Source organism: Botrytis sinoallii (assembly GCF_014898435.1).
Source record: "Botrytis sinoallii strain Bc 23 chromosome Unknown BSIN_013, whole genome shotgun sequence".
In the NCBI taxonomy this organism is placed as follows: domain Eukaryota; kingdom Fungi; phylum Ascomycota; class Leotiomycetes; order Helotiales; family Sclerotiniaceae; genus Botrytis; species Botrytis sinoallii.
The window spans coordinates 303,148-329,478 of NW_024066040.1; the positions used below are offsets into that span (position 1 = coordinate 303,148).

The following is a 26,331-nucleotide window of genomic DNA, read 5'->3' on the forward strand; positions in this document are numbered from 1 at the left end:
AGAGTTACTGGTACGAGCAGTTGGGTGCATAGTTTTGGAAGATATTTCTTATTTCTCTCTAATTTCCGACATATATTCCGGGATCGATGTACTTTCACGTGTTCTGGCTGCCTTTGCAAATAAACACAGTCAGATCCTTAAGTGTGGTTTCTGAGCTCCTCAGTGAACGCCGCACGATCTCAAGACCATGACGGAAAAGTGATCAAGCTCTACTTTCAAAATTTGCAATGCTTTATTACAAGCCTGGTTATTCGTTCTACGGAACTCTAGGGCTTGAACTTCGATTTCTTCTGCAGGCACCACGATCAATCATCAAAGCTTATCAATATCTGCCGAGCATCTAGCATCATTCTGGGGTAAGGATTTAAATTTCTACTAGATACTGGTATTGCCAAGCATTCTTGGTAACCTTTGACAGACGACATGACAGCCAAAGGTGTAAGTCTCAAGCCAATGATTGACATGTTTGAATCCACAAAAATGTAAAGACATGGGTTCGCATGACCCATGAGCATCAAACAGACTTGCTCCATCAATTCGATCGTCAGTAACGACTTTTAGTGCTCTCACTTCCCCTGGTAATCTTGATATACATGCGATCCGCAGGGGAATGAATCGGTGAAGCACGAAACTGATGCCGTAAGTCTGTTCGAAAAGGCTCGATGACCATTATACTGTGCACTTATTGGCATGAAGACTCAGAACTTTGATCTTCTCCCGTGTAGACTATTCGCACGGCATAATACCGAAGCAATTTACGATGTGAATTATATGTGGAACTCAGGACTGATACTCTCACCTCAACCTCAGACATGCTTGATGTGCCGTCAATCTTTATAATTACAATTTCAGTCAGGTTTGGATGATTTTATGCCATGTCTACCTGGAGATCAATGCATACAATCGAGCATCCTGCAAGCCTATCTGATCCATCCAGGCATTGTATGAATTCAATCCCGCAAGATGCAAGTGTTGCTGATCAGCCTGATAGCCTTTCAATACTTTACTAGCTTTTTTGAATCTTTACTCGACTGAGTTGCGAAGTACTTCTATATAAATCAAGACCTCCTGTACACATCCATCTCATTCTACATCAACATTCACATCAGCATCAGATCATAGCCATCGAAGGTTCACTCTTTAATACCTTTGGTCTTGATTCTTACATTCCTTCAACATGCGGGGTCTAGCTTCTCTCGCCACTCTCCTTTTTGGGTCACTCGTTTCTGCTCAAAATAATTATTCGAACTTGCCTATAAATTTTCTGAAAACCAGCAATCCTGTCACTCCCCTTCCCCAAGGATTTCCATGGGGTAACAGGACTGCCAACAATTCCAATCCTTATAGTAGGTTGATTACCGGCCCAAATTAACAGAATTATGACTGACCATTTATCTTACAACAGCTGATGCACCACACACCGGTGTGATTAGAAGATATGATTTCACGGTTCAAAGAGGCCAAGCATCGCCAGATGGTTATCAAAGAGATGTGATACTAGTAAACGGCGTCTTCCCCGGTCCTCTTATCGAGGCCAATTGGGGAGATACGATTGAAGTCACTGTTCACAATGAGATCAGAGGCCCTGAAGAAGGTACAGCACTTCATTGGCATGGACTTCTGCAAAAGGAAAGTCAATGGTTTGACGGTGTTCCCGGAGTTCAACAATGTCCGATCCCGCCTGGAGGAACTTTCACATATTCGTTCCTGGCCGATCTCTACGGGTCAAGTTGGTGGCATTCTCATTACTCTGCCCAGTACAATGCTGGTATATTTGGTCCTATGATCATTCATGGTCCTCCAACTGTTCCATATGATTATGGTAAGTGAACTTCCCGAAGATTGACCGAATTGTGCTAATTTTGACAAGATTTGGGACCAATACTCTTGAACGATTGGTATCACCCAGATTACTATTCATTAGTTGAGGATTCTATGTCGACCGACCTCAACAGAGTTGTAAGTAGTTTTCAAATTCCCAATTGCAAGAACATCCGCTAACAACCATCAGCTTATAAGCTCCGATAGCAATCTTATCCAAGGTAAAGGATTCTTCGATTGCTCTACAAAAGCTGCCGGTGATAACGCTACCTGCAATGTTGAGAACTACATGCCATCTACTTTCAAGCTTACAGCTGGATCAAAGCACAGACTTAGGCTCATCAACGCCGGAACTGAAGGAATGCAGAAGTTCGCAATCGATGGACACAACATGACTGTCATTGCCAATGATTTCGTCCCTATCATCCCATACACAACTCAAGTCGTAACTTTGGGAGTTGGCCAGCGTACCGATGTCATCGTCGAAGGTATCCCAACTGAAACGACAGGATCATACTGGATGCGATCAACAATTGCTGGATGTTCACTTTTCAAGAACCCTGAAGCCAAGGCACTCGTTTATTATGGTCTTGAACCAAATGTAAACTCTACCACTACTGCCTCCACCATATTCAATGACTCTGTCGCCAACGTCTGTGCAAATGACCCTCTTAGCGAAACGACTCCTTGGTACCCGATTACACCTGATCCAAACCCGCCCACAACGGAACAAATCGATATTGGATTCGGACAAAACGCTTCTGGAAACTGGCTATGGTCGATGAACAATTCCTCCTTCCGTGCAAACTATAACGAGCCAATCCTTCTCCTATCTAATCAGGGTAACAACTCATACCCAGATAGTCCCGAATGGAACGTCTACAACTTCGGTGATAACAGTTCCATCCGTATCTACATTACCAACCCCTCCACAGTTTCTCACCCCATGCATCTTCACGGCCACAACATGTTCGTTTTGAATGAAGGAGTCGGACTTTGGGACGGACGAACAGTTGTTCGACCATCCAACCCGCAGCGTCGTGATGTACAAACCCTTCAAGCCGGTGGCTACATGGTACTACAAATCACGGCTGACAATCCAGGTGTTTGGCCTTTGCATTGCCACATTGCATTCCATGTCGGCAGTGGATTGTATGTGAGTGTCTTGGAAAGACCAGCAGATATTGCGAAATTAAGAATTCCAAGTATTATGGCCCAGACTTGCAGAGATTGGGCGGCGTTCACAAATACGACAGTGGTGGATCAGATTGATTCAGGATTGTAGCTTGAGAATCTAAATGAGTTGCTCCATTTGATCTATGGCTTAATCGACTTAATATCTTCTCGCTCGTTGATGAACTTGTTCTCATTCATTCGTTCGTTTCGAGTTGAGATTTTAATAATTTGCTTCGGGATGGCATCACTTTCCTTAAGTCGGAATTAATAGAATAATGATAATTGTGGCGACAGGTGTATGCATGATAAACGTCACAGTTTGTTTTGAGCATTAAAAGCCTTTCATCCGGGTGTTCGTTTGTCTTGGGGGCATACTGTGGGCTGTGGCTTAGAGAGGAACTGGGTTTTTTAGGGAGGTTTCGGATATATATGAATAACTAATGCAATATGATTTTCTTTCGTTTCAAATCTTTGTCTGTACCATGCCTGTTCATAGTTTGTAAGTGTTTGATTGTAGCAAGTTGCACTGTGAGGTTATTACGCATTATTTCTGGTATGATCATGGAGGGTTTTCTTCATTTTAGTGAAGGAGATTGTTTGTAGTCTTACACATCTCTGGCTCAGTGTTCTTACAATTTTGAGACAATTGATTTGTTAGTTCGCAGTATAAATTCAAGTAACAACTCTGAAAGGCATAGTCTTTATTCGGTGAACATTTAGACACTACACTACATTGCGTTGTCAAATAACATGATGGAAAGCTGTTGAATCAATAACAACTTCTAATCATGACATTGCTCATGCATAATCAGACCATCACGAAACCATATCACCATATCAAGGTAGATCTGAATTTCCATTCGGTCTATAACCTACTAAGCTCTTACCGCTTAGGTCGGTGGCTACATCATCAAGACAAAATGATTTGGATTACAGAATCAGAGATCAAATCAATTTACTTTTCTACTTTACATGACCAAACTTTTTGGAATATACCGTGCAAGGGTTAAGTAAATCCCCGTTCCAACATACTCCTATCTCAACTGTTTTTTTCTCTACACTCCTGTATCATAAATAATGTTTGCTTTTGAAATCAGACCCAATATTTTCGGGGTTGTAGCCCATAACTCAAATTCCAATCGTGCCTATTTGGTGTAGAACTACTAGGCACTGTCCGAATCAGCATATACAGAGATCCTCCACAATATCAACGCCCGAAACGAATGTTGTGATGCGTGTCTGTTGAACGGATAAAATCTTATTGATCGCGTGGTGCATATCCTATTGCATAACTTGTGGACGAAAAGCAGTTGTTTCAGTGGTGAAAGATCGGCTCAGTATGTCTTGTTCGATAACCGACGTAGTAACAAGCATCCTGGACTCGAACGAATGTTCCAATTATACCGTTACAGTTTCAGTTACAGTCGAAGTTGTGTATTTTGGGGTGACAGTCTTTTTAACTGTTTGTTGTGCACCCGTAACTGTCGAGATTGAGACTCGTGTGATCTCGTATACACAGTATACTACGTAGGGATACATGGGCTTTGGAGTTAGAGATCGGAAATTGAACCTGTTAGGCACAACTCGTGGAAGAGAGATCCCGCGTGAAGCATCATCAGGGAGACTTCGAGCTTTCTTCGAGGCTTCTTCGACACCAATCACCACAGGATCTGTGGCCCTAGCTACTAATTCTGGAGGGACCGTTGTTGTTGTAGTGGTGAATATTGTTGATTTGGCAGGAAGGGTGACAGTAATCGTTGTTGGAGGAGGTCTAGTGAAAGTATTGGAAGCGTAGAAATAGTCGCCTCTGCGTGTTGTGATGGTTTTGACTACGGCAACAGATTTGGTAGAGGATTGGGTTGTACATGATGAAAGTATAGAAGTACTGGTAGCAGCAATAGCTACCTGAATACTAGCGAAGAGACATAGAATTACTGCGTTGAAAAGCTTCATAGTGTGTGTAATATCCTAGTAGATATTTCCTGTAACAGCCCATCATCCCTTGGTGATTTTACACTCGTTTTATAATTGCTGACTTTGTTTTCTTGAAAGAAACTCACCCCTTTCTGTTTTGCTCTCAAAGCTCCGTGAAGATCGTAAGGACCATCATCTTCTTTTGATTACTAGCTATGTAATATCCCGCAAAAACGTGCAATACCTTCTAGACCGAACGTCAGCCAATTAGCTCTTATAAACTGTTCCGTGAAGTCACACCTTGGGAATAATGGCTGCAGAATATTTGTACTAGAAAAAGGAGACGACATCTAGACTTCTTTATTCTAAAGTCAGCAAACATTTTTCAATCATAACACCATCGGACGTTGGCATTCCTGAATTATTTCATACTCTCGTAAGCTGACCATCTAGAGGAGGATGGTTCTTTGCCAAGCTCGGAAGGCTCATGTTCCGCAGATCAACAAAGAGTTCCATCATGATCTAGATCTCAATCGAAGACGAGTGAACTTCAATAGAAGTTCGGTAATTTTCTTTCAATGGAAGTCGTTCAAAGGAGACTAAGCGCGGGACTTCTCCTCCTCTTGAAATTTTTCCAATCAGGAACGACAAAGGCACCGCAGTGAGACTTAGATGTAGGGCTGAACAAACATCGTTTGTTCGATTTTGACGACGTTCGCTGCGGAGTGCCTTCCATGGGTTAAATTTGATTCGTAAATTGCGTGCGTTATCGGTTGAGATGATAAAATCAAGTGTTGGTTTTTCTGATTTGTGGACTTATCTATTAAGATCTTTGTTACAGAAAAAAGGTGTTCTCGAGACGAATTCCAGTAAAAACTTGTTAATCTGGTCATATCACGTGATTACATCTTTCGGAAATTTCCTCTCCTTTTCTTTTTGTTTCAGTCCGTCTCGCGCCCAATTCATCACTTGTTGTAATTCTATAAGGACGTGGATCAAAACAGACAATGAATCCACACCATTATATTGAAGTTTTACGTCTATCGTCGTTGGTAGGATAGAGACGTATTCTGACAAGGTGATGAGATTTTCACAAATTCATGTCGTGCAATCGCCTTTCTCTCTTCTCTTTGCTTTCATCCGATTCCTATACATCAGTGCATATTATTTAATGATTGCTGATCTGACTGTTGACCTTATTGGCTCTATCGGTCGAATCTGTCTTATCATTCGGCACTGGTTTGACGATTGAATCAATTGTGCAACCATGGAAGGTGGTTTCACGACCTCCAAACACTTCATCGCTATGCAATCAGCATCAAATTTACCGGTGGGGTAGTGCTTCGTCAAATGCAAGAAGACTTGTGATCTTTCAGAGCTACAGGCCATCATAAAGTCAGTGATGATACGGTTGAAGTCCTTGAACGTTTTCCTCTAAATTTTCATCCTTCATAAAGATTTTAAAGTCCTTTAGCTTGGGAGGAGTGAAAACCTTTTGCAATTTCCAGAATTGCAAGTTGATTTTGTTTTTTTAGATCACATTCGTCCAGTGCGACTTCCCAGATTTCTACTTGTATTTCAAAAAATCATTCTCAAACAGTTTATCACAGATCCGAAACTAAGTTTCGCTATGGCAATCGAGTGACAAACTCTTATGCTGTTGATTCAATGCTGACTATTAGGAAATTGCGGATTTTCCTTCCAGTGGTTGTTCATTGTTGCTATAGTGAATAGTTTCTGGCTTATGGCAACGTAAACTCTCTGGTTCAATTGCGATGTGAACAGCTAACTTTGCAGGAAAGGGAGACGTCTTGGTGTTTGGCGAGCTGCCGCGGATATTTCAGAGGCAATGAGACAGAAACCTGGACCAAATATACGGAAGTACGCCATGCAATAAAATTTTACGCAAGGCTAGATGAGATTGGCGGTCTTGAACACATAGGCTAACCTGGAATCCCCAGATTCATCTACAAAGGTAAAATTGTCTTGGGATGCGCAATATGGTAGAGGGTCATAGCCGAGCAAGTTTTCAATTTTAGGGTTCAATATGACAACATTATGTTGTTTGACTTTCTGCACCTTCCATAAAAGTTCTGGATTCAGGAAGGCACCTTCATTTTGATACGGGTTGCCTCACAAGAAGCACACTCGGTAGAGAATTAAAGGCAAGAGTAGGGGAATAATCTTCCTTGCTTTTATTTTCTTGTGACAATTTAGAAGGTGTTTACACCTTAAAGAAAACAATACGTTTCATTCATACATCAGTGCTTTCGAAATTCACCAGTCTCTCTGTATTCATAGGACGCTTATTCTCTATAATTTTGAAGTTTTACATATTGATTCTACACATCAAATTTTGCCTGGAGGCCTAGAAGAAGAACATTCTCAACGCAAAGTCCTCTCCGCAAGTAGAACTCGCATACGAATATATTTTGCCGAAATCGCGGTTTTCACTCCAGCAGATTCTAGGAAATTTTGGTAACTACTATTCGATCTAGCTTCCTCGAGTGTCATCAATTCTCGCGCAAATTCGAGGTTCGTTGAAGATTTTCAGGTAACCATAAAAGGCCTCGAAGATTTGAACAATAAACAAGGTGGTTTCGAGATCTTCATTGTTGTTTTGTAGCAACGTGAAGTATTTTGTAGACCTGGAATCGGTTGATTCAGAGGACTCGATGAGTTTCACTCGCACAGAACACGTTCCCCTCTTGCCGCAATCTGACCATGGAACTTTACCGATCGAATCGCAAACAGCGCTTCGTAGAGTAACGGAGAGACGAGTTAGTGATAATCAGAGCTACAGAAAACCTGATTCAAAGCTAAAAGAGGTAATCTTCCAACAGCTCAGTAGACTAGGTTGATAGAATTCGGATCTCCAAAGACTAATCTGTGTCAATTTGTAGGTACACAATGGAAGCTGGCACAATCTCGGAGTACCAACACAATACTCCGGCTTTTTAAAGAGGCCTACAACTCGTACGTATTACTCTCCAAATCCATCTTACATACAAGCCCTAATCTGAGGACCATAGCCAAACATGATCAAAGGTACTAAGTCATAATTCTAGCGAGTGCTCTTGTTAACGTTCCGTTAGTCTCTCAATCATTCAAGACCTGCCCATGAAGTCGGTACAATTTCAAGGATTGGATGGCACAGAGTTGGTGCCAAAGGAGAATCAAGAACAAGAATTTCGTGTCCGTAGATCCCAATGGTTGAAAAGACGATTGAGGTCTAAGAGAAGAAAGTTGTACAAGTGGTCATTTTCTAACAAGAGCATGAAATATAAAAAAGAAGCAAGAAAGTTATATCTTAAGGGCATTGCGAGGAAATTTAATCCTGCTTCTCGACCTGCGTGCCACAATGCCAAGATACGTCCTCACCGTTGTAAGCCTATTGCTCATCAAGCTTATCTGCAACTTGATGTCTAACACTCAGGTAGATCTTCAACCTTTTACAAGCTCAAGCTCGGACATGGGAAATGACAACAATTGGTCTCAAATTTTGGATGTATGTACTTCTGAAAAAGCCATATTTTAACTGACTGACCTGGAACAGGTATATATCTCGCAAAGATGTCATAGTAAAAATGACAATCTCAGTGATACTACCGAATTCACCAAGTGCTGGCCCCCACCTCCTTCTTATGCGAATATAACAGTGGATTTTCACACACCGTTAATCTCTGATCCGAATTCAGACAATAACCACAATATCGACACTGAAAGTGACACTGAAAGTGAAAACTCTTCTTCTTTTACAGTATTTGAGATAAGAAATTCTGTACCGGACGAAGAAGTCAGACATCCTGGGAGCTACGATCTTCCAAAGATGCCGGGTACCTATCCAAGATCTCCTCCGGAATATCGGCCAGGTAGTGAATCTATGTTCTTTTCGTCAGAATTGGGAGTGGCTCAATCACCTCCACAAAGCCAACTCTTCAAAAACGTATATTCTATGGATGTACCAAAGTTCCCACCAAATAATGATGTAAAGATGGATGACGCGGGTGGTGCACAGTCCGAGAAAGAGTTTTCTCCACCAAGACGCCCCAAGTACGTTTATAAACCTAGGGACTATTCGTTGCGACCTCGAGAGCCCTGGGAATTTCCAGATCCTTTTCCTCTGATGCCATCACAAGGAGTCACTGCAGCTAATCGGCCTGACTCATCACAGCGCATATTCTCTACAGCCAGAGTTCAAAACGACACCGCAGACGATTTTATAGCCAGGAGACGTCGACGCAGGCATATAATCGATGAAGAAGACTATTCAGATGAGGATTGGGACGCTCAAGGGGAACCTAGAAAGATTCTCCGTCTGCATTACCAGGAAGTGAAAAACAATGGCAATGAGTGGGAGCCGTTGACCGATGAAAAGGCCAGAGAATTAATGTCGAGAGGAAGAGTCGATAAATATGATAATGTAAAGCTGTCAGACACGACGGGAACTGAACTGTGTAAGCGAAGAGAGCTTGAAACGTATCAGCGAAGAAAGCTTGAAAATGAATCACGGGAAAATTCTCCTTCATCTTCCTCAAAGCCATGTTCAAAGCCTCACAATAATTCCAGGGCTAATCAAGGCATCGAATCGAACACAGTGGCCGTAGGTCTATCTCCAACTCCAAGACCAGAACGAAGCCGAGGACCGCGGGTGCGTGTTAACGGAAAATTAATTAGCCACGAGGAAAAGGAGAAGAGAGAAAAAGCCAGTCGTAGTCTGGTTGTCGAATTGCGTCAGTTACAGCTTGCGTCGATGGCTATCATGGAATTTCTCGGGCAGAATAGATCGAGTGATGGTGACGAAACTGTGAGAAAGCAAAAGAAGAGAGAATTACAAGACATTCGGGATAAAGCAGTTTCCATGGAAATTCCGGCAACTGAAGATGATCGACAGAGGGCGGCCCGAATCATTTTTGATATAATAGACACTAACATGCGACCTGTCGCAAATGGAATTGGGCCTGATGATGTGATGAATTCTTCGCGCTGGTTCTCTCATGACAGATTTATGAATTATAGTCGATTAATATCAGCTATAGAAATGGAGTCAGACCAGCTAGAAGATCAAATGTGTATGCTCCCCGAAGGCTCCGAGGAGTACAAAAATCTAGAAAGTCGATTTGATTTTCTGGAAACAGAACATGAAAATTTGGAAAAGAGGGAGGATTTCTACGCTGATGAGACACACGACGACAAGCAATGGTGTAAAGATTATGAAAATCATAATCCGCCCTTGATAACTGGAGACCCACGTCTTAACGCCGAATATGGTGCAGCGATAGGGAAATGGAACTCACAAGCCTCACCGCAAACACTAAAAGAAGAGGAAGATGATCTTCAAAAGGCGATAAGAATGTCATTGGGTGAGATTGAATCGGTCGAGCCGGTGGGAGAAGATACCAAGGGTAAAAATAAACAAGTCAAGCCGCAACTTGTTCTGACTATGCCCAAAGATAATGAGGGTCTGGCTGCACAAAGGCGCACGCCAATCCGCCAAAGTACCAATCTTGCAGAGGTTATGTCATCCGAAGCGCATTGGAAAGATAGTACATCACTCGCGCAGTTTCAAGATGACTCAATGAATGAGACTGCAGCGTTTGAGAAGGCCAAGGCTATATCGCGTGCACAGTATCGAAATGAGAGTCCACCACTCGACGACGATGACTATTAGTGTAGCTGAGACGATATAGGCGGAAGAGAAAGAGCTGAGAGTAAAAAGAGGCGAAAATACAGGTAATAAAGGACTTGAACTTAGTCTCATACGATGATAATAAGGAGGGTACTGCCTGGCATGTGCTCAGGAACATTGATATTTGACTCTACAGTGTTAATTTTGGCAGAACCTAATAGCTGCCCCATGGTTTGCATGGTTACTCAATTGATGACAAACAAGAGTTTTCATGAAAAGAAATTTTAACAACAAAAATGAAGTTATCATGGCAAAGAATGAACGTGATTGCTTGCTGTCAGTTATTTGTTCTACATCCCGACGTCGTGGAAGCGAAACGGGACGGGCAGTCGCAAGGGGCTGCGGATAGTTATGCCATGCAGTGCATAGATAGCGTAGAAATGTATGCAATTCGTTTGGTAAAACATGCACAAGGGTATCGGTACACATTTTATTTACGTGAGAATAGGTGTTCCCGAAAATTTGGCTCCGCCGGCGCCGGAGCCGAGACTATTCGGACCCGGTGACTTGGAACGGCTTGGAGGTTAACCTAGTGGTGGTGTGCAGAACGGAATGCTTGTTTGCCATGTGCGCGAAGGGATTGGGGATGGAATGACAGGGCTAGATAGAACGTGATTTGGAAGATGGGATGGGATTTGTTTACTGATCAATTTGATTTGTTGCATGTCGGTGAGTTAAAGTTTTTTTCCTACATTTCTGGGCAAGAAGCTTCTAGCGATTGAGGTCTAGCGGCTATGCTTCTTTTAACATGTATTCAGCTCATGTTCTAAGTAGGTTCTGTAAGGCTGAGAAATGGGATATGAATGCATGTTTATAAAGTTTAACGTCGTGTCGGTCAGGTGCAGAACTTTGATATTGTAGCACGGTCACGTTCCAGGAATTGTAGTTAAACTTTAACACTTCCTCATTTTGTCTCCAGTTAAACCCCATCTTCGGGAAAAGCTGGACGAGAGCGTCAGGACAAAGACCACGAGAGTGCCTGTGTTCGACAGTGGCATGGCATTATTTAAGTACTAAAACTCAAAAACATTCGATACATACCCCATTCTTGCCTTGAAGACGTGGGAGCGGAACCTTGATTGGCCGGAAAGCATTCCTTCTATTAGAAGTGGTAGGTGTGTGGTATGATTGGAGTTTGTAGGAGAATGGGGTATTGAGGCAGCAAACGAAGGGACAAGAGGTATATAAACTTGGGGGTCCTTCCTCATAAGCATTTGATGGATTGATAAGTTTTTATTTAGATTGTAATTCCCTGCGGACTGTCAGCAATTGGCATTTTTATTCTGGAATTTGTTTTCGTCACAATGTATATTTTTGGCACAGCGTTTTAGCGCTCGACTCGTCATGCTAATTTATGGTAGCAAAAGAGGAAGGTCGATGCCCCCAAACTCAATCGATCCATTTTGCATCGCCGGTAACAATTGCCACGCGATTCCTCCTTTAAAATCTTACCTGGAAGCAATTTGGAAGCAATTTATGGTCAGACAGCAAGGGGTTTATTACGGCAGATCATTAAGGCAAACGGCATTGGCGTCCCGACGTAGTGTCGACTTCAAATCGGGAATCATACGACATGAAGGCGCTTAGAGTTCAGGACGTAGACTATGCCCATCTAGTATGATATGCTATGGAGAAGCTCAACATCAAGTACACTTGGCGATTGTACGTTAATTATTTCCAGTTATTCCCATGGTCGGTACCAGATCGACTAAATAGCCTAGAGGAATCGAATCTTATCGGCTAAAAATCGTGCTTTGGTCCAGAAAAGGAGGTAATGTCAAAGATATCTAAAGATCAGGGCTGGACGTTCAGTGAAGTTGAAAGGCAGCCTCGAGACAGCTCGAGGCAGTCAACATCAATCATTACGCCCCACCGGAATAACATCGGAGGTTTGACAAGCTCACAAATTGCTGAGACAGTGCTAAGATAAGTCGAATCAGGTATCAGCGCTTCGTTCATATATTCCTGTCAATTAGCATGTACCATTAAGGTTCTCAAAGGCCCAGGTATCGATCCTTCCGTCTATGGCTGTGGTAATACCATGGAAATGGATCTCGTCTTCCGCACGTGGCGTTTTCATGGCTGGTGGGCTAAAGATGCGTATCCGTTGGGAAATTATTGACCTGGGGTCTTACTGGCGCTACATGGAACAGGGCTTCGAAATAAAAAGCACTGTGCAAAAACGACAAGCGCGTAAAATCAAAGACGTTTGCGTGAAACAGAAATGAAGGATTCAGGATGAGGATTACGACTTACAAGTTCGAGATGTTCAAAAGGATTGATGTGCAAAGAAGCAGCGTTTACACATGGCAGACATGGTCATTGCATGGTGATATCACATCTTATCACACACATGCATTCTAGGTGTTATTATGACCTCAAACGACGGTGAGCATTAGCTTCCACCCTGATCCTTATGACGATATCACGGAATAATATCAAAGGAAGGAAAAGGACGGGACATACGTTCATGTGACCGGTTCAAAATCCACGCTACTGTACGCTATTAGTAGTCTTGGGGGTGGACTTTCTCACATCGAAGAAAGTGGACATCGTCGGATATGACTCCCATTCCGGGCTATTATTTACCGAAGTCCTTATATCTTTCGCTGGGATATCGCCATAAATCACCAAAAGCCAAGCCCATGGAGATTGGAATTGTGAAGATCTTCCACTGCTTGGGATTGTACGTACAGAGAGTCGATCTCTATTATAACTTATGGACCCCAACGAAAGTTCCCATATTTTCCAGTCCTCCAGCCTCACGAGCCTCAAGGCAGCTGTTTTATGATATTTAGGGTGAAAGCTAAACTGCATTGGCAAGTCGTGCAGTCGGTTAGATACCCAGTTCCAGCCAGCCCTTGACTCTGTGGTTCCAGAGCTACAATAAGCGATGTCGTTAGCATCGCCAACGGCGGCACTTGATGGCCGCCGTATTTTCTCTATCAAGCTAAGTGAGTAAAACTTATGGGGATTGATTTTGATTGATTGGCGTGAATCACCGAAACGCTGTGAGGGATTTGAGTAGCGTGGAAATGTTTACATGGTGACAAGTGGTCAGGTATCTGCGATAAGAATTTTTGAGTTCATGCCCTAACTGCTTAGTAAATTCATCAACAGAGAAAATGTCGATAAGGAAGGCAATTGGCAAATACCTAGGTTAAAAAAAACCAATCCAGAAAATTAATGGATGCAGCGGCGAGCGATAAATATATACAAACATGGGTTTGCGTGGAGGGGTAACCTGGCGCCCTTTGATTTGAGAATGATTGATGGGAATTGTGGGGATGCTTGTGTACCATGTGCTTGGGGAACCAATTGTAACATCAAATAGAAAACGTTTAACAAACGTGATTGGTGGTATCGGCAAGGGAACGGCTGAGAACTACGAGGGTACTTTGTACGCATGATGCACCGGCGCCGATTCCTGATAGGTGATGGGTGTTAACGGAACAGACAACCGCACTTGCATTTGTAGAACCCGTGGTTGGAGAATCAGATAGAATAAGCATGGTTAATGCCCGAGTAATTTTTGTGCGGTATCGTCGCTATGGAAATGTTGTGTATGGGGAATGAAGCCGAATGAGGTTCGAATTTCTATTCTCGTCGTGGCTAAATGCCTATCACACAAGACATGAAGTACCAAAGGATTTGTGAGCGGATATCCTACTCAACAAGGTAGCTTCACCCATTGACAGGTCGGGGTTTGGTATGTCAATTCGTCGCAATTCGCAATTGACTAGTCTGACCTAACACCCTGTCAGTAGTGGCAGTGGAAATCTTGAATAAACTAGTTGTGGAGAGCCCTGGAGGAACCATGTATTATCATGTACGTATGTGCACCATGCCCGGTAACCGGTGTTTGAGTGGGTAAAACTTGAGAGTGTTAAATAAATGGAAATTGAGCCAGTGGTTAGATAGGATGATTGTCAGTGGAGTGAAAATTATTCCGTGACTAGATATATACCTTAGTGCTGGACCCCTCTTTTCCCCGTTCTTCGATATTTATTATATAGTCTGAACTCAATTACCAGTATTGGAATCAGGACAGCAGTCAAAGCTTGAACTTTACTCTTATCATATCACTATCGTCGACATCAACATGTCTTCACTCACAAATTCGTCAACCTCTCGCACATCTTCAATAAGTTCAACATCGAGTTCGAAAAGTTTGAATGACAGTACAAATGCAGGTATCGGGAAGAAGAAGTTTTGCTGTAGTTTCGCGGGGTGCGGAAAATCATTTTCAAGGAGTGAACATTTGCACCGTCATGCGTTAAATCACAAGGATGGAAATCATACCTGTTTGCGATGCCGTGCACATTTTCGACGTCGAGATCTTCTTGGTAGGTGACACTATTTAGCCCCCTCCCCAAATCTCATTCTAACATGTCATATAGACAGACATATGAATCGTCACAAAGAGAAGGATGATGAAGCTGGTGGCGAGGGACTAGGTGTATTGGCTACCAGAAAAAGACTTTGGAGAGACGCAGACGGAAACATTGTTGCTACAAGAAGACCATCATATGTGCAAGAAGGCACCAAACGCAGACAGACAACCACGAGAGCAGACAGAAAGATGAAAGTCAGCATTCAGTCAGATTCTCAAGACCAAGTCGGCAGTCATCAATTACTTTCTCCACCAATGAACACACCCACTATCCGATCAAGGTCGCCATCTGCAATTGTGGTGGATAACGGAAGATCATATCCGGAAGCTGAAGGCCACCAGAGATTCGAATCACATCACGCTGTTCCATGGAATGGTATGACTGCATCAATACCATCACCGCCAACCTCAGAATCTAGCATTCACTCAGCGGGTCAATCTCCAGCGCCTGAACTCGGTGATCTTGATGGGCTCTACGAAGAAACCACATGGCCTGCAATTCCAAATGGTCTACCTCAAGCTCCTTCTCTCAATCGCCAACTTCCCGAGCCTACCGAATACACCATGGGACCTTCACATCATTGGGGTTCGCAACCCTTCCAAACATTCATGGGGGCAATGCCGGAGGTTCCTGGGAGCTACGATGATATCTTCAAGCCAGATCCAGGAATGTACGAGTGGCAGATGCCGCAATGGAATAATCAGATGTTGATGTCAAGAGTGAGAGAGGAAAAGCCTGGGTACGAGGCGCAAGAAGAGCCAAAGAGGGAATGGGGTTATTCATATTCTGCGCAAGGAGGCAATTTTCATAGGACCTATGGTGTTGGAAGATGTTGAGATGGGAAATGAAATCATGAATAAATGAATCAATGGTTATGAATACATCGATCTGGTTCTGTTTAAATATTGCTGTGAAATTAGCGGTTGATACCATGGAAGTTTTGATAGTTTTAGCAATGAAAGACATTAGCTGTTGCTGCTCTCAATCTCGCGTTTGTTCCATTGGCAAAATCTGGAAGGACAATTTTGTGCGACTTGTGTTTGTCAAGCTTTGATATCACCAACATAGTCACTCAAAAAGTCACTCCCAAAGCATCAGTATAGGGGATATGAGTGCACCGCACTCAAAACTTTTCATTCAGTCCATCTAGGGAATATTAGCGAAAGGTGTCACGGCGACATTGTGCACAGTCCGGAGCCATGGTCTGAGGGCAGTTTGGGGGCAGTTTTCCCAAGATTGCCACCGGCCAAAAATAAGACACCGAGCACATGGATGAAAGCACCACTCACGATCCCCGTAACTCGTCCGTAACAACCCCTTTTGGTAGCCTGCCTTGTCTGGGAACACGAGATATCCATTGATATACATGTACCCGCCCGATATCTGTCCTCTATCATTGGCTCCAAAAGCGTGGTCCTGTCCAAGTGTTTTTTTGCCTGATGTTACACAGGCAAGCTGCAACCGCTGGCTTTCAACTATGAATAGTTGAATCCTTCACCCCTTAGCACGTTGTCGATGACTTTAGATGCATGGATAGCTTGATTTCTCGACCCAGAAATGTGGAACCTCCGATGTTATCCTTGTTCAATATACACATGCTACATCATAAACCTAGATCCATGTTTATGGAATTTTTGAGAAGACTGTTCTGTGGACCTGACGTTGGGGAAATGAGGAAGATGAACTGATAACGATTTTGGCCATACATTAGCGAGTCCGAAGAATTGTTTGGGATGGAAACCCTGTACCATTTCCAATATCAAAAGGCGCTCGAGCGAATTTCATTTCAATCAAACGCGTCTTAAAATAAAATATCAATATTAAACCCCTTAATAAATAGAGATGCAAGGTAAAAGAATCTAGATATCTGAACAATCGAAATCGAGTACCTAGGAAATCACATCAGGTTCAAGGCGTATTCATTTCGGCCATCAAACAAATGCATGGCGATCTATCTTCGTCGCCTACACACTAAAGACTTCCGTTAAGGTTTAGTTTAATGCGAACTATCGTATCAGACGCGTCGAACCTTAATCATGCTATAGTAAGCCTATATCAGCATGCAATTCTGAATTTCGCAATACGTCCGCAAGATGGAATATTGAAAGAGAAAAAAATCTTACGCATGATCGGAGAATTTCCAAGTTCTGTAAGCAGGAGATGTCTCCTTCCAAAAGGACGCGAGCCTCATGTATAACTGGCTATACAACGGTTAAACCATCGACCAACCTCTTCCGTATATGCAGCAAACGATGAGTTTGTGCGATAATTTCTTTTTCGGCCTTTGCTGGGGTACCCACTAGGATACTTCACATTGCTACTCTAACCCCAGTAGAGTTATGATCACACGCTTAGGCTCCGGGGAAATGGTGGAGACTCAAGCATGAAAGCTTGTACCACTTAGAGGTTCACCGCCTGTTTGAGGAAGGTTATCATCGGATGTTCCACAAGATGTTGATGGAGCATTGTGAAGAATGTAGTTGACATAAGAATGGAGAAATCTTCCGTCTGATGATTGAAAGATAACAGTGACGCGACGCTGCAGTGTAACAGGGAGAACAGAATTGACGGCTTACTGGTCGCGGCACTTTAAGAGAGCCATCGGGGGTAAAAGATGCACACGTGATCACAGTAAGAACTTTTCAACGATTTCCGTTCATGTTTGGCCGAAGCACATTTGAGGAGATCGTGCTTGAGTAGAGAGCGACGGAAAAAATGAACCTGCGATATATTGCCATGATCATGTTTAATATTAAGGCCGCTCTTCTTTCTTGGCTATAAATCTTCACTCCTCAGGGATTGCACAATACCAGACCAACAAAGCCAATAATACTGCGATTGTTAGTACATCCGATGCTTTATCATGCAACGTCAGAACCTGCTCGATATGGCTCTTATCGACGGATCTTCGATGTTCGGTCAATTCGGTGATGTAGTGGCTTGATTCTTGACTTCCCAAATGCTAGGCGGGAATTTTTACAAAGAGCTTGTTCCGCATAGGAACAAAAGTAAATCTCATAAATTTAGTAAAAACATACTAGGTACGTGCCAGTAGTTGGTTTCCTGTTATAAGCCTGATTTAGCCTCTCCCCTGGTGGTGCATCTTCTTGCAAGATATACAATGCTCATCCCTATAAAAATGGCAACTCTCGGTGCAAATTATGTCTGGGTTAGAGAGAGAGCCAGTCGCGATGTAAGTATTCCAACATATCACCGCCCATAAAGGGGTCACATTATTTCCTGCTGGATCGCTCTCAGTTGTCATTACAACTGTCGATAACTTTTCCTGGAGCTCATATATCGAGTATAAGTACGCCCTTCGTTATGTCCATTTAGCTAGGGCTGTTGCGAACCCTTCGACAGACGGGAGTAGACATAAGAATTGGGATCTTCGGTACAAATAGCGCAAAATTTCATCAACTCTGTCGGCAAATTCGAGTGAATATAGTCCGGCAGCGTCACTTCACATGAGAAGCGTAACGATGGTTTGAACTCCCCGTCGATTAAATAGTTCCAGGTTCCGACAATGTGGTTCAGGCGGCAGCTACATCTTACATCTCCCAACTTGTGGCTTTGGCTCTCGATAAATATGGTTTCAAGGATGTCCGCAATTTCCAATATATAGACAGAGCATGGAAGAACGAGATCATCATTCTCCCTTCAAATTTGATTTCATTATTAACGTTTAACAAATAACCTTTCTCTGCATAGAATCGGAAGTCTTCTGCCTCTGGTTTGATCTCGTGCCAACAGCAATGTTCGTTCCGGATCAGCATTGCGTTTTTACATTCATGACTATTCCCAACTGCATACCAACAACAACTGTATGGCTATATTCCGCTTTTCAAATGTGAATCACCCGGCTAAGCATCATTTTCCAATCTCGATCGGAACTTTCGGTCCTTGAACCAACAGTAGAGATGTTGGTCGACACAAATGAGGTTTACTCGTGTTTTGGTCAAGCAACATTCTTGTTATCGTTTTTAACATATTTGTATTGAATGACATACTCTTATATCGCCTCCTTCGTTCTCTACAATATACTACTGTTAGGATTCCAATAAAGACATTGCGAAAACTAAATAAGTCATGGCAGAATTTCAAGCATCTGCAAGTAACTAAAACATAATCTCATCAATAATCTGACTAACAGCAGAATCAGATTACAGCATTGCGCGATTCCTTGCAAGGAAAAGTTGCAGCTCATAATGATCCAGACTATCTGTTGGCACAGAACTCTTATTTCTCAGCCCAAGCCCGGTCATTATTTCCAGGATGCATAGCAACACCGACTACAAATACTGAAGTTGCAACGATAGTGAAAATGCTCGTAGAGGGCGGAGTAAAATTCGCCATCCGAGGCGGCGGTCACTCATTGAATGCCGGAGCTGCGAATATTGAAAGCGGAGTCACCATCAACCTTCGAGCTTTGAATAAGGTAGAAGTCAATAAAGAATAGACATTAGTTTCATTGGAGGCGGCGCAAAATGGGGCGAGGTTTACTCTGTCTTATATGGTTTGGGATTAGCTACGATCGGCGGGAGAGTCGCCGATGTTGGGGTTGGAGGATTGACTACCGGTGGTATGAGATAAATAAACCTTCAAACTATTGTTGAGACTTCTTATGACTTATTGAATGGTTTGCTAGGAGGTATTCATTTTTCAGTGCCAGGAGGGTTTAGTGTGCGACAACGTCGAAAACTACGAAGTGGTCCTCGCCGATGGAAGTCTTGTAAATGCCAATCACTTCGAAAATCGCAATCTCTGGCAAGCCCTGAAAGGTGGCTCCAATAACTATGGCATCGTCACTCGCTTTGATATTCGAACTTTTCCGCAAGAGAATTTTCTTGGTGGTTACATCGTCCACGATATTTCGACACTTGACTCACAATTGAAAGGGTTTACGGATCTTCTTGAGAACTTTGATCCCTATGCTGCAATGAGTATATCATGGAATCAAAAACGAAATGGATATTCGATTTTCAATAATCTCGAGTATACAAAAAATGACACGAACCCGAGGGCGTTGAAACCGTTTCTTGATGCGAAACCTCAATATTTGAATACCATGCGTCTTTCTAATCTCGCTGACTTCTCTACGGAGGCAGGAAAATATGCTGCGCCTGGCTTACGGCTTGTTCCCATCTGATGTAATTGGCGTTTTGAACAATGAAATGCTGAATGTGAATCAGCAATCAATTCGCAACTACCACCTTCGGCGGAAGCTTAGAATTTCTTCAGAACGTCCATTCGATCCGGCGATCAAGCATCCATGCTATCTCCTCTATCGTTGGAGTAAACTGGGCCATGACAATCCAACCCCTTCCCATTGCTGCAATGAATCAATCCGAGAAAGTTAATTCTCTTGGCCTCTCATCTTCATCAGGTCCTCTTACTCTATTTCTCCTTTCTTACAATTGGGAGAATATTGAAGATGATGAAGAGATAACGTTGGCCGCGAAGAAATTGATTTCAGATATCGATGAAGCGGCAAGGGAAAGGGGTGTAGGCAGTGATTTCAAATATTTGAATTATGCGGCAAGTTGGCAGAATCCATTAGGAGGGTATGGGGAGCTCGAGGAGACATTGAAGAAATTAAGAGACACTGGTGAAATTTACGACCCGGGAGGTGTATTTCAGACGTTATGTGAAGGAGGATTCAAGATTTCTAAAGCTTAGAAATGTCGGGAGGGAGAGTGAAATTAGTTGCGACGAGTACCTTTGAATGTTTTCATTTTCTAGGTGCTCGGTGCAAAATAATGCTAGTGAATATGAACGCGATCCTACAATGTCCTATTTAAAAGAGGCTTCATTCATACTATTCTCACTTGTCTATATAGAAATGCCCTAGAGAAGAGTACCCGGAATGTTCAACACAAAGTTGAAAATTGACATACTCTTTTTGTCTCGTGTGACTTTTCTCGTGCCTAAAAGATCCAGCTTGGCAATCTTACACAAGTCTGAACAATACTGAGTTCTAGAGATGATTGTCCATTCCTTTCTCGCAATCACCATTCAGCTGCGATGAGAAGTCGGCGGTAGATGGCGATTATGGGGAAGAAGCAAAATTTACACCTAATCTCACGTCTCTCACACAAAAGTTGAATTTCGTTGAATGTTCCGCACGAATCATACAAGTCGATGATAATTACATTGACTAAAGTTGTCTTTTCTAGGCGAAAAGCCAGAAATCCTTGAAGATATTTCTGAATGAGAGAAGGTTTAGGCTTGCCTTGTTAAAAGAATATTACTTCAACGATATCATCTGGGACTCTGTAATGAACAATGTGTCGTGGTGACCAAAGATCCTTAGAATTTGTTACTAAATTGTGATAATACAGAAACTGGATGCCATTCAAGCAAATCACTCCTCTGAAATGAATTGAAACCCCAAGCCACCCAACGAAACCCCCGTCCCCAAATCAAAGTGCACCTCCGAACAAAAAATAACCCTCGCAGAAAGACGACAGTTTCAGACTCGGAGCGATCCTACGGCACAAGTTAGTCTCAATTCGAAAGACTCCTCAGAGAATAACTCACCTTCTACCTCCGTAGTTCTACTTCTTCGCTCTCTTCTTATAACTTTCATAACTTCCATAAACTCCATAATTACCATATTCTCCATACGCACCGTAAGGGTTAGCCGTCGTGGATGTTTTGACAGTCGCCGTACTAGCACTTGAAGACGTTGCGCTCGAGGTCGGATTCAAAGTCCCAGTACCACTTGCACTAGCATCTAAAGCACCGGCCGCCACGCCAGCAGCCATGGCCAGCGCCAATGTAAGTTCAGGGAGGAACTTCATGGTATGAGTATACTGGGGAGTCGAGAGAGTGAGTATAGAAATTTGGACGCGAAGGTGGGTGAAGAAGGATCGGATGTGAATGATGAGATGGGGAGGATGAGAGAGATGGAATTTGACGAGAACATATATATATCCAGACAAAGAGGACGATGATGATCATGCAGACAATAGAAACCAGAATTAGTATGCTGGTGATGAAGTTGGTTTCATCGTACATAACGGGAAGGGAGATTAGAGAAGGTTATGTGACTGCCGATGGGGTACAGTTGTACTGGCTGAGCGATGGAAGTTGAGTGTTATGATTGGGAAAATATGTTCAAGTGTAATTGTATATGGGTCGGAAAATGATGGAATTTCACTTAGAATAAAGTAGTAGTGATAGAGATCGAATTGAACAGCAATGGATACGCCCCTCAGCCAGCTATCATTCGCGGTAGTACGCAACACAAAGAGAGTTTGACTGACTCTATGGATTGAGTATCCCACATGTACGAGTCTGAGTAAAAGCATCTCGCATATGAGGTACCTCCATGTCTTGATAGGAAAATCCATCAGAAAATATCTTGGTTTATGATAATTTTCAGAACACCCATCACATAAGCATTGTGTAAGGATGTTCCGTCCCATGTTCCATAATACGAAGTGGTACTTTAATCCGATGTAGCACTGTGGTGCACAAGCTTATTATAAAGCGAGCATATCGCCAGCGTCGTGATACAAGCATAGATATTGGCTTGTAAGAATATCACCCCAGGACAAGATACTGCATTTCCAGGATCTATTAAAGAGCAGAAGGATGAAGATGGGGTATCTATAGTTGAAACCCTCAGGTTCGATATGTCGTGATTGAAAGGATATAATGAACAAACAAAATACTGTTTCTCACATGTGACATAAAGACGATGATCTGAAAAAAAAAAATCCACTCTTAATTATCGATATAATAGCTTACTTGAGTTGTACAAATGTTTCATACCTCTGAAGACATTGTTTTGGAGAGAATGATTACTAGATCAAGCGGCGGGACAGACCAATACTGACTTCAGATCATTGCTTCACGATAGATTCGACCTCATTATCTCAGACATGAATCATACACTGGTAGATTACTAACTATCGAGAAACATCATCCATCCTTCTGAAGTCCCAGCATGCCGTTATCCTCAAAGCCATCCTGATACCAAACACCACGTACCTTCATCTTCTCAATAGCAAATATCCTCTTTATTAAACAGTCGATAATTAAGTTTCAAAATGAGAACCAGGCTCACAGACAAAATTTATGTTTTCGAAGAGATTCCTCGTCAAGCGGGGCCAACAATTCGAACACCTCTTTTGGCACCCGAATATAGAAGGCAAGAAGAAGAGGAGAAAAGTCTTTGTTCGCAGATTCTCCTAGTCTTGGTCTTTTTCATCTTTTTCATTAGTATCTGCTTAATTGGCCTCTGGGTTGGTGGGCGTTGGGGTCGCAGCACTGAAAGACTATGCACGGGTCATAATTCACAATACTGTAAGTTCACCGTTCTGTATGATTGTTTGCCGAAGGAAGCAATAGCTAACAATATCATCACAGCCCCAATTCTCGAAGACTTGAGCCTTTCGTATACCACGATGAGTTTTAATGGGTCACTTCCACAATCCAATGAGTATCGCCAAGATGCAGGTCGGGAAGTCGATGCGGCCTGGAATGATTTGGGAATTAACTATCGTGACATCGTCATTCCTGCAAAATTTGCAGCGAGATCCGGAATCACTACTGATCATGTAACAATCAGTGAGAAATATGGTGGCGGCTACCCAGCTAATGTTGAAGGTTTGACCCATCTTCATTGTTTAAATCTGCTTAGACAAGGATTGTGGTATAACTATGACTATTATCAAAAGAAAGGAGAAGGCGCTTTCGAGAATGACATTCCAATATTAAAGCTCCACGTCTGTAAGTTAACCGTGTGGAAGAACCAAAAGAAAAGCTAACCTTTGCGGCTTCGATAGCTCGTTGCCTTGATATTCTTCGTCAGCAACTGATGTGTACAGTTGACATTGGCGTTATGGGTAAAATCTGGGTTCATCCAGAAGCCCCAGAGGCGTATCAAGATTTTAATACAAAACATAAGTGTCGAGATTTTGATGCTGTGAAAAATTGGGCTGAACAGCGACAAATTCCCGTGGACGTACCGGTCGACTTTTTCCAGAAACCAGAGGAAGGAGAGATTGTGTATTCGACATATCCATGAGCTACAATGTCAGATCCAGGGGCGCGACGTTGTTTGTAAAAGATTTCAAATGTTGGGCATACTGTGCCGCGAGTGCTTTCATGCTGTCTGGGGTGAAGAAGTGAAGATCAGGTGGATCATATGTGGAATATTAACTCTCGGGCTATCCAGTTGGTTGTATCAAGAATGTCAATTTACTGAAGATATCTGACTTTTTTGAAATAATTCTGATTGGGTGTGGAAATTTCTGACATCTGTTAATTATATGACCGAGTTTCGTGATCAATCTTTATTAGTCAGCGGAATATCAAAATGCCAAGTCTTCCATTCATTCATAACGCGTTTGCATTTTTAGAAACAAATAAAGGTCGTGAATCGTGATCATGATAGAATCCTCACAATTCATCATGTCATCCTTTCAATAGCACATAATTCTCATAATTAAACATCTATAGGTTCCTATGTAACCTGTGTGTCATTGACCAACCTCAATCAGAAATATGGCAAAACTCTTTCCCATGGAAAATTAATGAATGGAATTCATGTTTATCTTTTTTTTCAAAAACCTAATACCGACCCTCCTCAGATAAACCATCATGGCATTCTTCCTTATGTCGCCTTCTCTTAATACTGAACACCGCTAGACAATCCTTCAGCCTCGAGCCTTTCCCTTTCTCTCTTCGCCCTCTGGATATCAAGGGACATCTTCACTGGTCTGACGCCTGGTGTCTCAAACACAGTATCAATTTCCTCCAAAGTCAATTCCGAGGTCTCTGGGAATACGAAATATGAGAGGACCAGTTGTATGAGATTATACCCAACATACACGACCCAAATCTTGTATCCAATTTTTTGAATGCCAACCGAGATGCCGTAATTCTGGACTGTTCCAGCTGCACCTTGTACGAGAGCATACAAACCCATACCTTTCGCTCTCATATCAAGCGACAAGACTTCAACAGGGTAAAGATTATGCATCGTTGCGATTAGCAAAGAGGAGCAAGTTTGGAACAAGAAAAGCCAGGTCACAACGAGTCCAGCATCCACTTTGCTCTCGTTCAATGTGTATTGCCAGGAGGTTATTGTAGCGGCTGTTTGTAAGAGAATAAAACTGATTAATCCAGCAAAGATTAAAGTCCTTCTCCGAAATCTGTCGACTATAAAGGAGCCACAAACAGTAAACACCAAATAAGTCGCATTTAGTCCGAAGTTCATACCCAGCTGCTCGGTGGTTCCTGTAATTCCGACAGTGTCTAGAGCGGGTACGAGATACTGCCCAATAATGCCGCCACCGTTCCACTGTTGAAAGATTGAGTACAGTACAAGAACGAACACTCTATACTGTGCTGGTCTACCATGGAATAGCACACGGTAGTCCCACCAAGCATGGTTACTTTGTCTCTCATTCTGCAGGGATTCTTCAATCTGATTTGCAACAATAGTGACTAAAGGATGATCCACGTTATTGCCTTCTGTGGTTTGCATCTTGGCGATAACCCTCTTCGCCTTTTCCATTTGTCCTCTCATGATGAGATAACGTGGTGATTCTGGTGTTAAGGGGTAGATGAGCAAGCACACAATCAATGGAAACAATCCTTCCAGAACTAGAGGAATTCTCCAGCACCAATCTGATTCGATGTGAGCCAATCCTATCAATCCGGCGTTCATACATAAGCTTCCGACTTGAAAGCAAGCTCCAAATATCCCAACAAGTCGACCTCTGAGATGGGTTGGGGCTACTTCCGCGACGTACTGGGGACTGGACATCAGTGCTGATCCAAATCCCAAAAAGAAACGGCCAGCCATAAACATTGGCATGTTTACCGAAAACGCTTGCAGAAGAGATGCAACTAGAACAATAAAATTTCCTGCGAAATTGATGCCCCGTCGTCCGATAATATCAGCAAATGCCATGAATGGAGCGCCACAGATTGTTCCGATAGTCATCAAGGCGTTCAAAGTACCATAAGTCACACCGCTCGTGCCAAATCCGAAGTAGGTGTGCCAAGGTTTGAAGGCATTGATTCCAGAAATGACGGCCCAATCGATACCGTATCCAGCGGCACCGCAGCCTTGTACGAACATCATCAAGAAGACCCGAAACGAAGTCCATGATTTGAATTGCAGCGATTCTTGAGATAGTAAGAATAAGTCCTCTTCAGTTAGACGAGCAATAGTAACTTCCTCCACATTTTCTTCGGCATGTTTGAAGTCGCCTAGGCCTTCTGAGACGACTGGCTCCAGCTTATTATCGTACCCAGGTGACATTGCGTTCCTGATTCAGATAGCGAACTCCTTCGAGGTAAAGGCCAGATTTGCGT

The 26,331-nt window shown here is 42.8% G+C and overlaps 10 protein-coding genes across 10 annotated transcripts; 7 read left to right on the forward strand and 3 right to left on the reverse strand.

Moving 5' to 3' along the window:
- Positions 1-1,123: 1,123 nt before the first annotated feature.
- On the forward strand, positions 1,124-3,106 carry EAF02_007559 (uncharacterized protein; the record flags this gene model as incomplete). The annotated part of the gene is made up of 4 exons (XM_038903607.1): positions 1,124-1,346; positions 1,406-1,822; positions 1,871-1,959; positions 2,012-3,106. The coding sequence occupies exons 1-4, from the start codon at positions 1,178-1,180 to the stop codon at positions 3,104-3,106; spliced, it is 1,770 nt and encodes a 589-aa protein (XP_038756421.1). The 5' UTR covers positions 1,124-1,177.
- A 1,289-nt stretch (positions 3,107-4,395) lies between these two features.
- On the reverse strand, positions 4,396-4,950 carry EAF02_007560 (uncharacterized protein; the record flags this gene model as incomplete). Its single annotated transcript, XM_038903608.1, has 1 exon — positions 4,396-4,950. One exon carries the CDS (start codon positions 4,948-4,950, stop codon positions 4,396-4,398), a length of 555 nt encoding a protein of 184 aa, XP_038756422.1.
- A 2,636-nt stretch (positions 4,951-7,586) lies between these two features.
- On the forward strand, positions 7,587-10,582 carry EAF02_007561 (uncharacterized protein; the record flags this gene model as incomplete). The annotated part of the gene is made up of 6 exons (XM_038903609.1): positions 7,587-7,739; positions 7,815-7,887; positions 7,944-7,959; positions 8,007-8,296; positions 8,352-8,419; positions 8,468-10,582. 6 exons carry the CDS (start codon positions 7,587-7,589, stop codon positions 10,580-10,582), a joined length of 2,715 nt encoding a protein of 904 aa, XP_038756423.1.
- Positions 10,583-10,836: 254 nt separating this feature from the next.
- On the forward strand, positions 10,837-11,128 carry EAF02_007562 (uncharacterized protein; the record flags this gene model as incomplete). Its single annotated transcript, XM_038903610.1, is given in 2 exon segments — positions 10,837-11,038; positions 11,049-11,128. The coding sequence occupies 2 exon segments, from the start codon at positions 10,837-10,839 to the stop codon at positions 11,126-11,128; spliced, it is 282 nt and encodes a 93-aa protein (XP_038756424.1).
- A 1,174-nt stretch (positions 11,129-12,302) lies between these two features.
- On the forward strand, positions 12,303-12,722 carry EAF02_007563 (uncharacterized protein; the record flags this gene model as incomplete). The annotated part of the gene is made up of 2 exons (XM_038903611.1): positions 12,303-12,489; positions 12,577-12,722. The coding sequence occupies exons 1-2, from the start codon at positions 12,375-12,377 to the stop codon at positions 12,720-12,722; spliced, it is 261 nt and encodes an 86-aa protein (XP_038756425.1). The 5' UTR covers positions 12,303-12,374.
- Positions 12,723-14,702: 1,980 nt separating this feature from the next.
- Positions 14,703-15,830, forward strand: EAF02_007564 (uncharacterized protein; the record flags this gene model as incomplete). Its single annotated transcript, XM_038903612.1, has 2 exons — positions 14,703-14,946; positions 15,001-15,830. 2 exons carry the CDS (start codon positions 14,703-14,705, stop codon positions 15,828-15,830), a joined length of 1,074 nt encoding a protein of 357 aa, XP_038756426.1.
- Positions 15,831-19,083: 3,253 nt separating this feature from the next.
- EAF02_007565 (uncharacterized protein) lies at positions 19,084-20,673 on the forward strand (the record flags this gene model as incomplete). Its single annotated transcript, XM_038903613.1, has 5 exons — positions 19,084-19,108; positions 19,164-19,432; positions 19,454-19,510; positions 19,661-20,028; positions 20,187-20,673. 5 exons carry the CDS (start codon positions 19,084-19,086, stop codon positions 20,671-20,673), a joined length of 1,206 nt encoding a protein of 401 aa, XP_038756427.1.
- Positions 20,674-21,551: 878 nt separating this feature from the next.
- Positions 21,552-21,797, reverse strand: EAF02_007566 (uncharacterized protein; the record flags this gene model as incomplete). The annotated part of the gene is made up of 1 exon (XM_038903614.1): positions 21,552-21,797. One exon carries the CDS (start codon positions 21,795-21,797, stop codon positions 21,552-21,554), a length of 246 nt encoding a protein of 81 aa, XP_038756428.1.
- A 1,254-nt stretch (positions 21,798-23,051) lies between these two features.
- Positions 23,052-24,031, forward strand: EAF02_007567 (uncharacterized protein; the record flags this gene model as incomplete). Its single annotated transcript, XM_038903615.1, has 3 exons — positions 23,052-23,307; positions 23,371-23,733; positions 23,790-24,031. 3 exons carry the CDS (start codon positions 23,052-23,054, stop codon positions 24,029-24,031), a joined length of 861 nt encoding a protein of 286 aa, XP_038756429.1.
- A 603-nt stretch (positions 24,032-24,634) lies between these two features.
- Positions 24,635-26,278, reverse strand: EAF02_007568 (uncharacterized protein; the record flags this gene model as incomplete). The annotated part of the gene is made up of 1 exon (XM_038903616.1): positions 24,635-26,278. The coding sequence occupies one exon, from the start codon at positions 26,276-26,278 to the stop codon at positions 24,635-24,637; it is 1,644 nt and encodes a 547-aa protein (XP_038756430.1).
- Between the last annotated feature and the right edge of the window lie 53 nt (positions 26,279-26,331).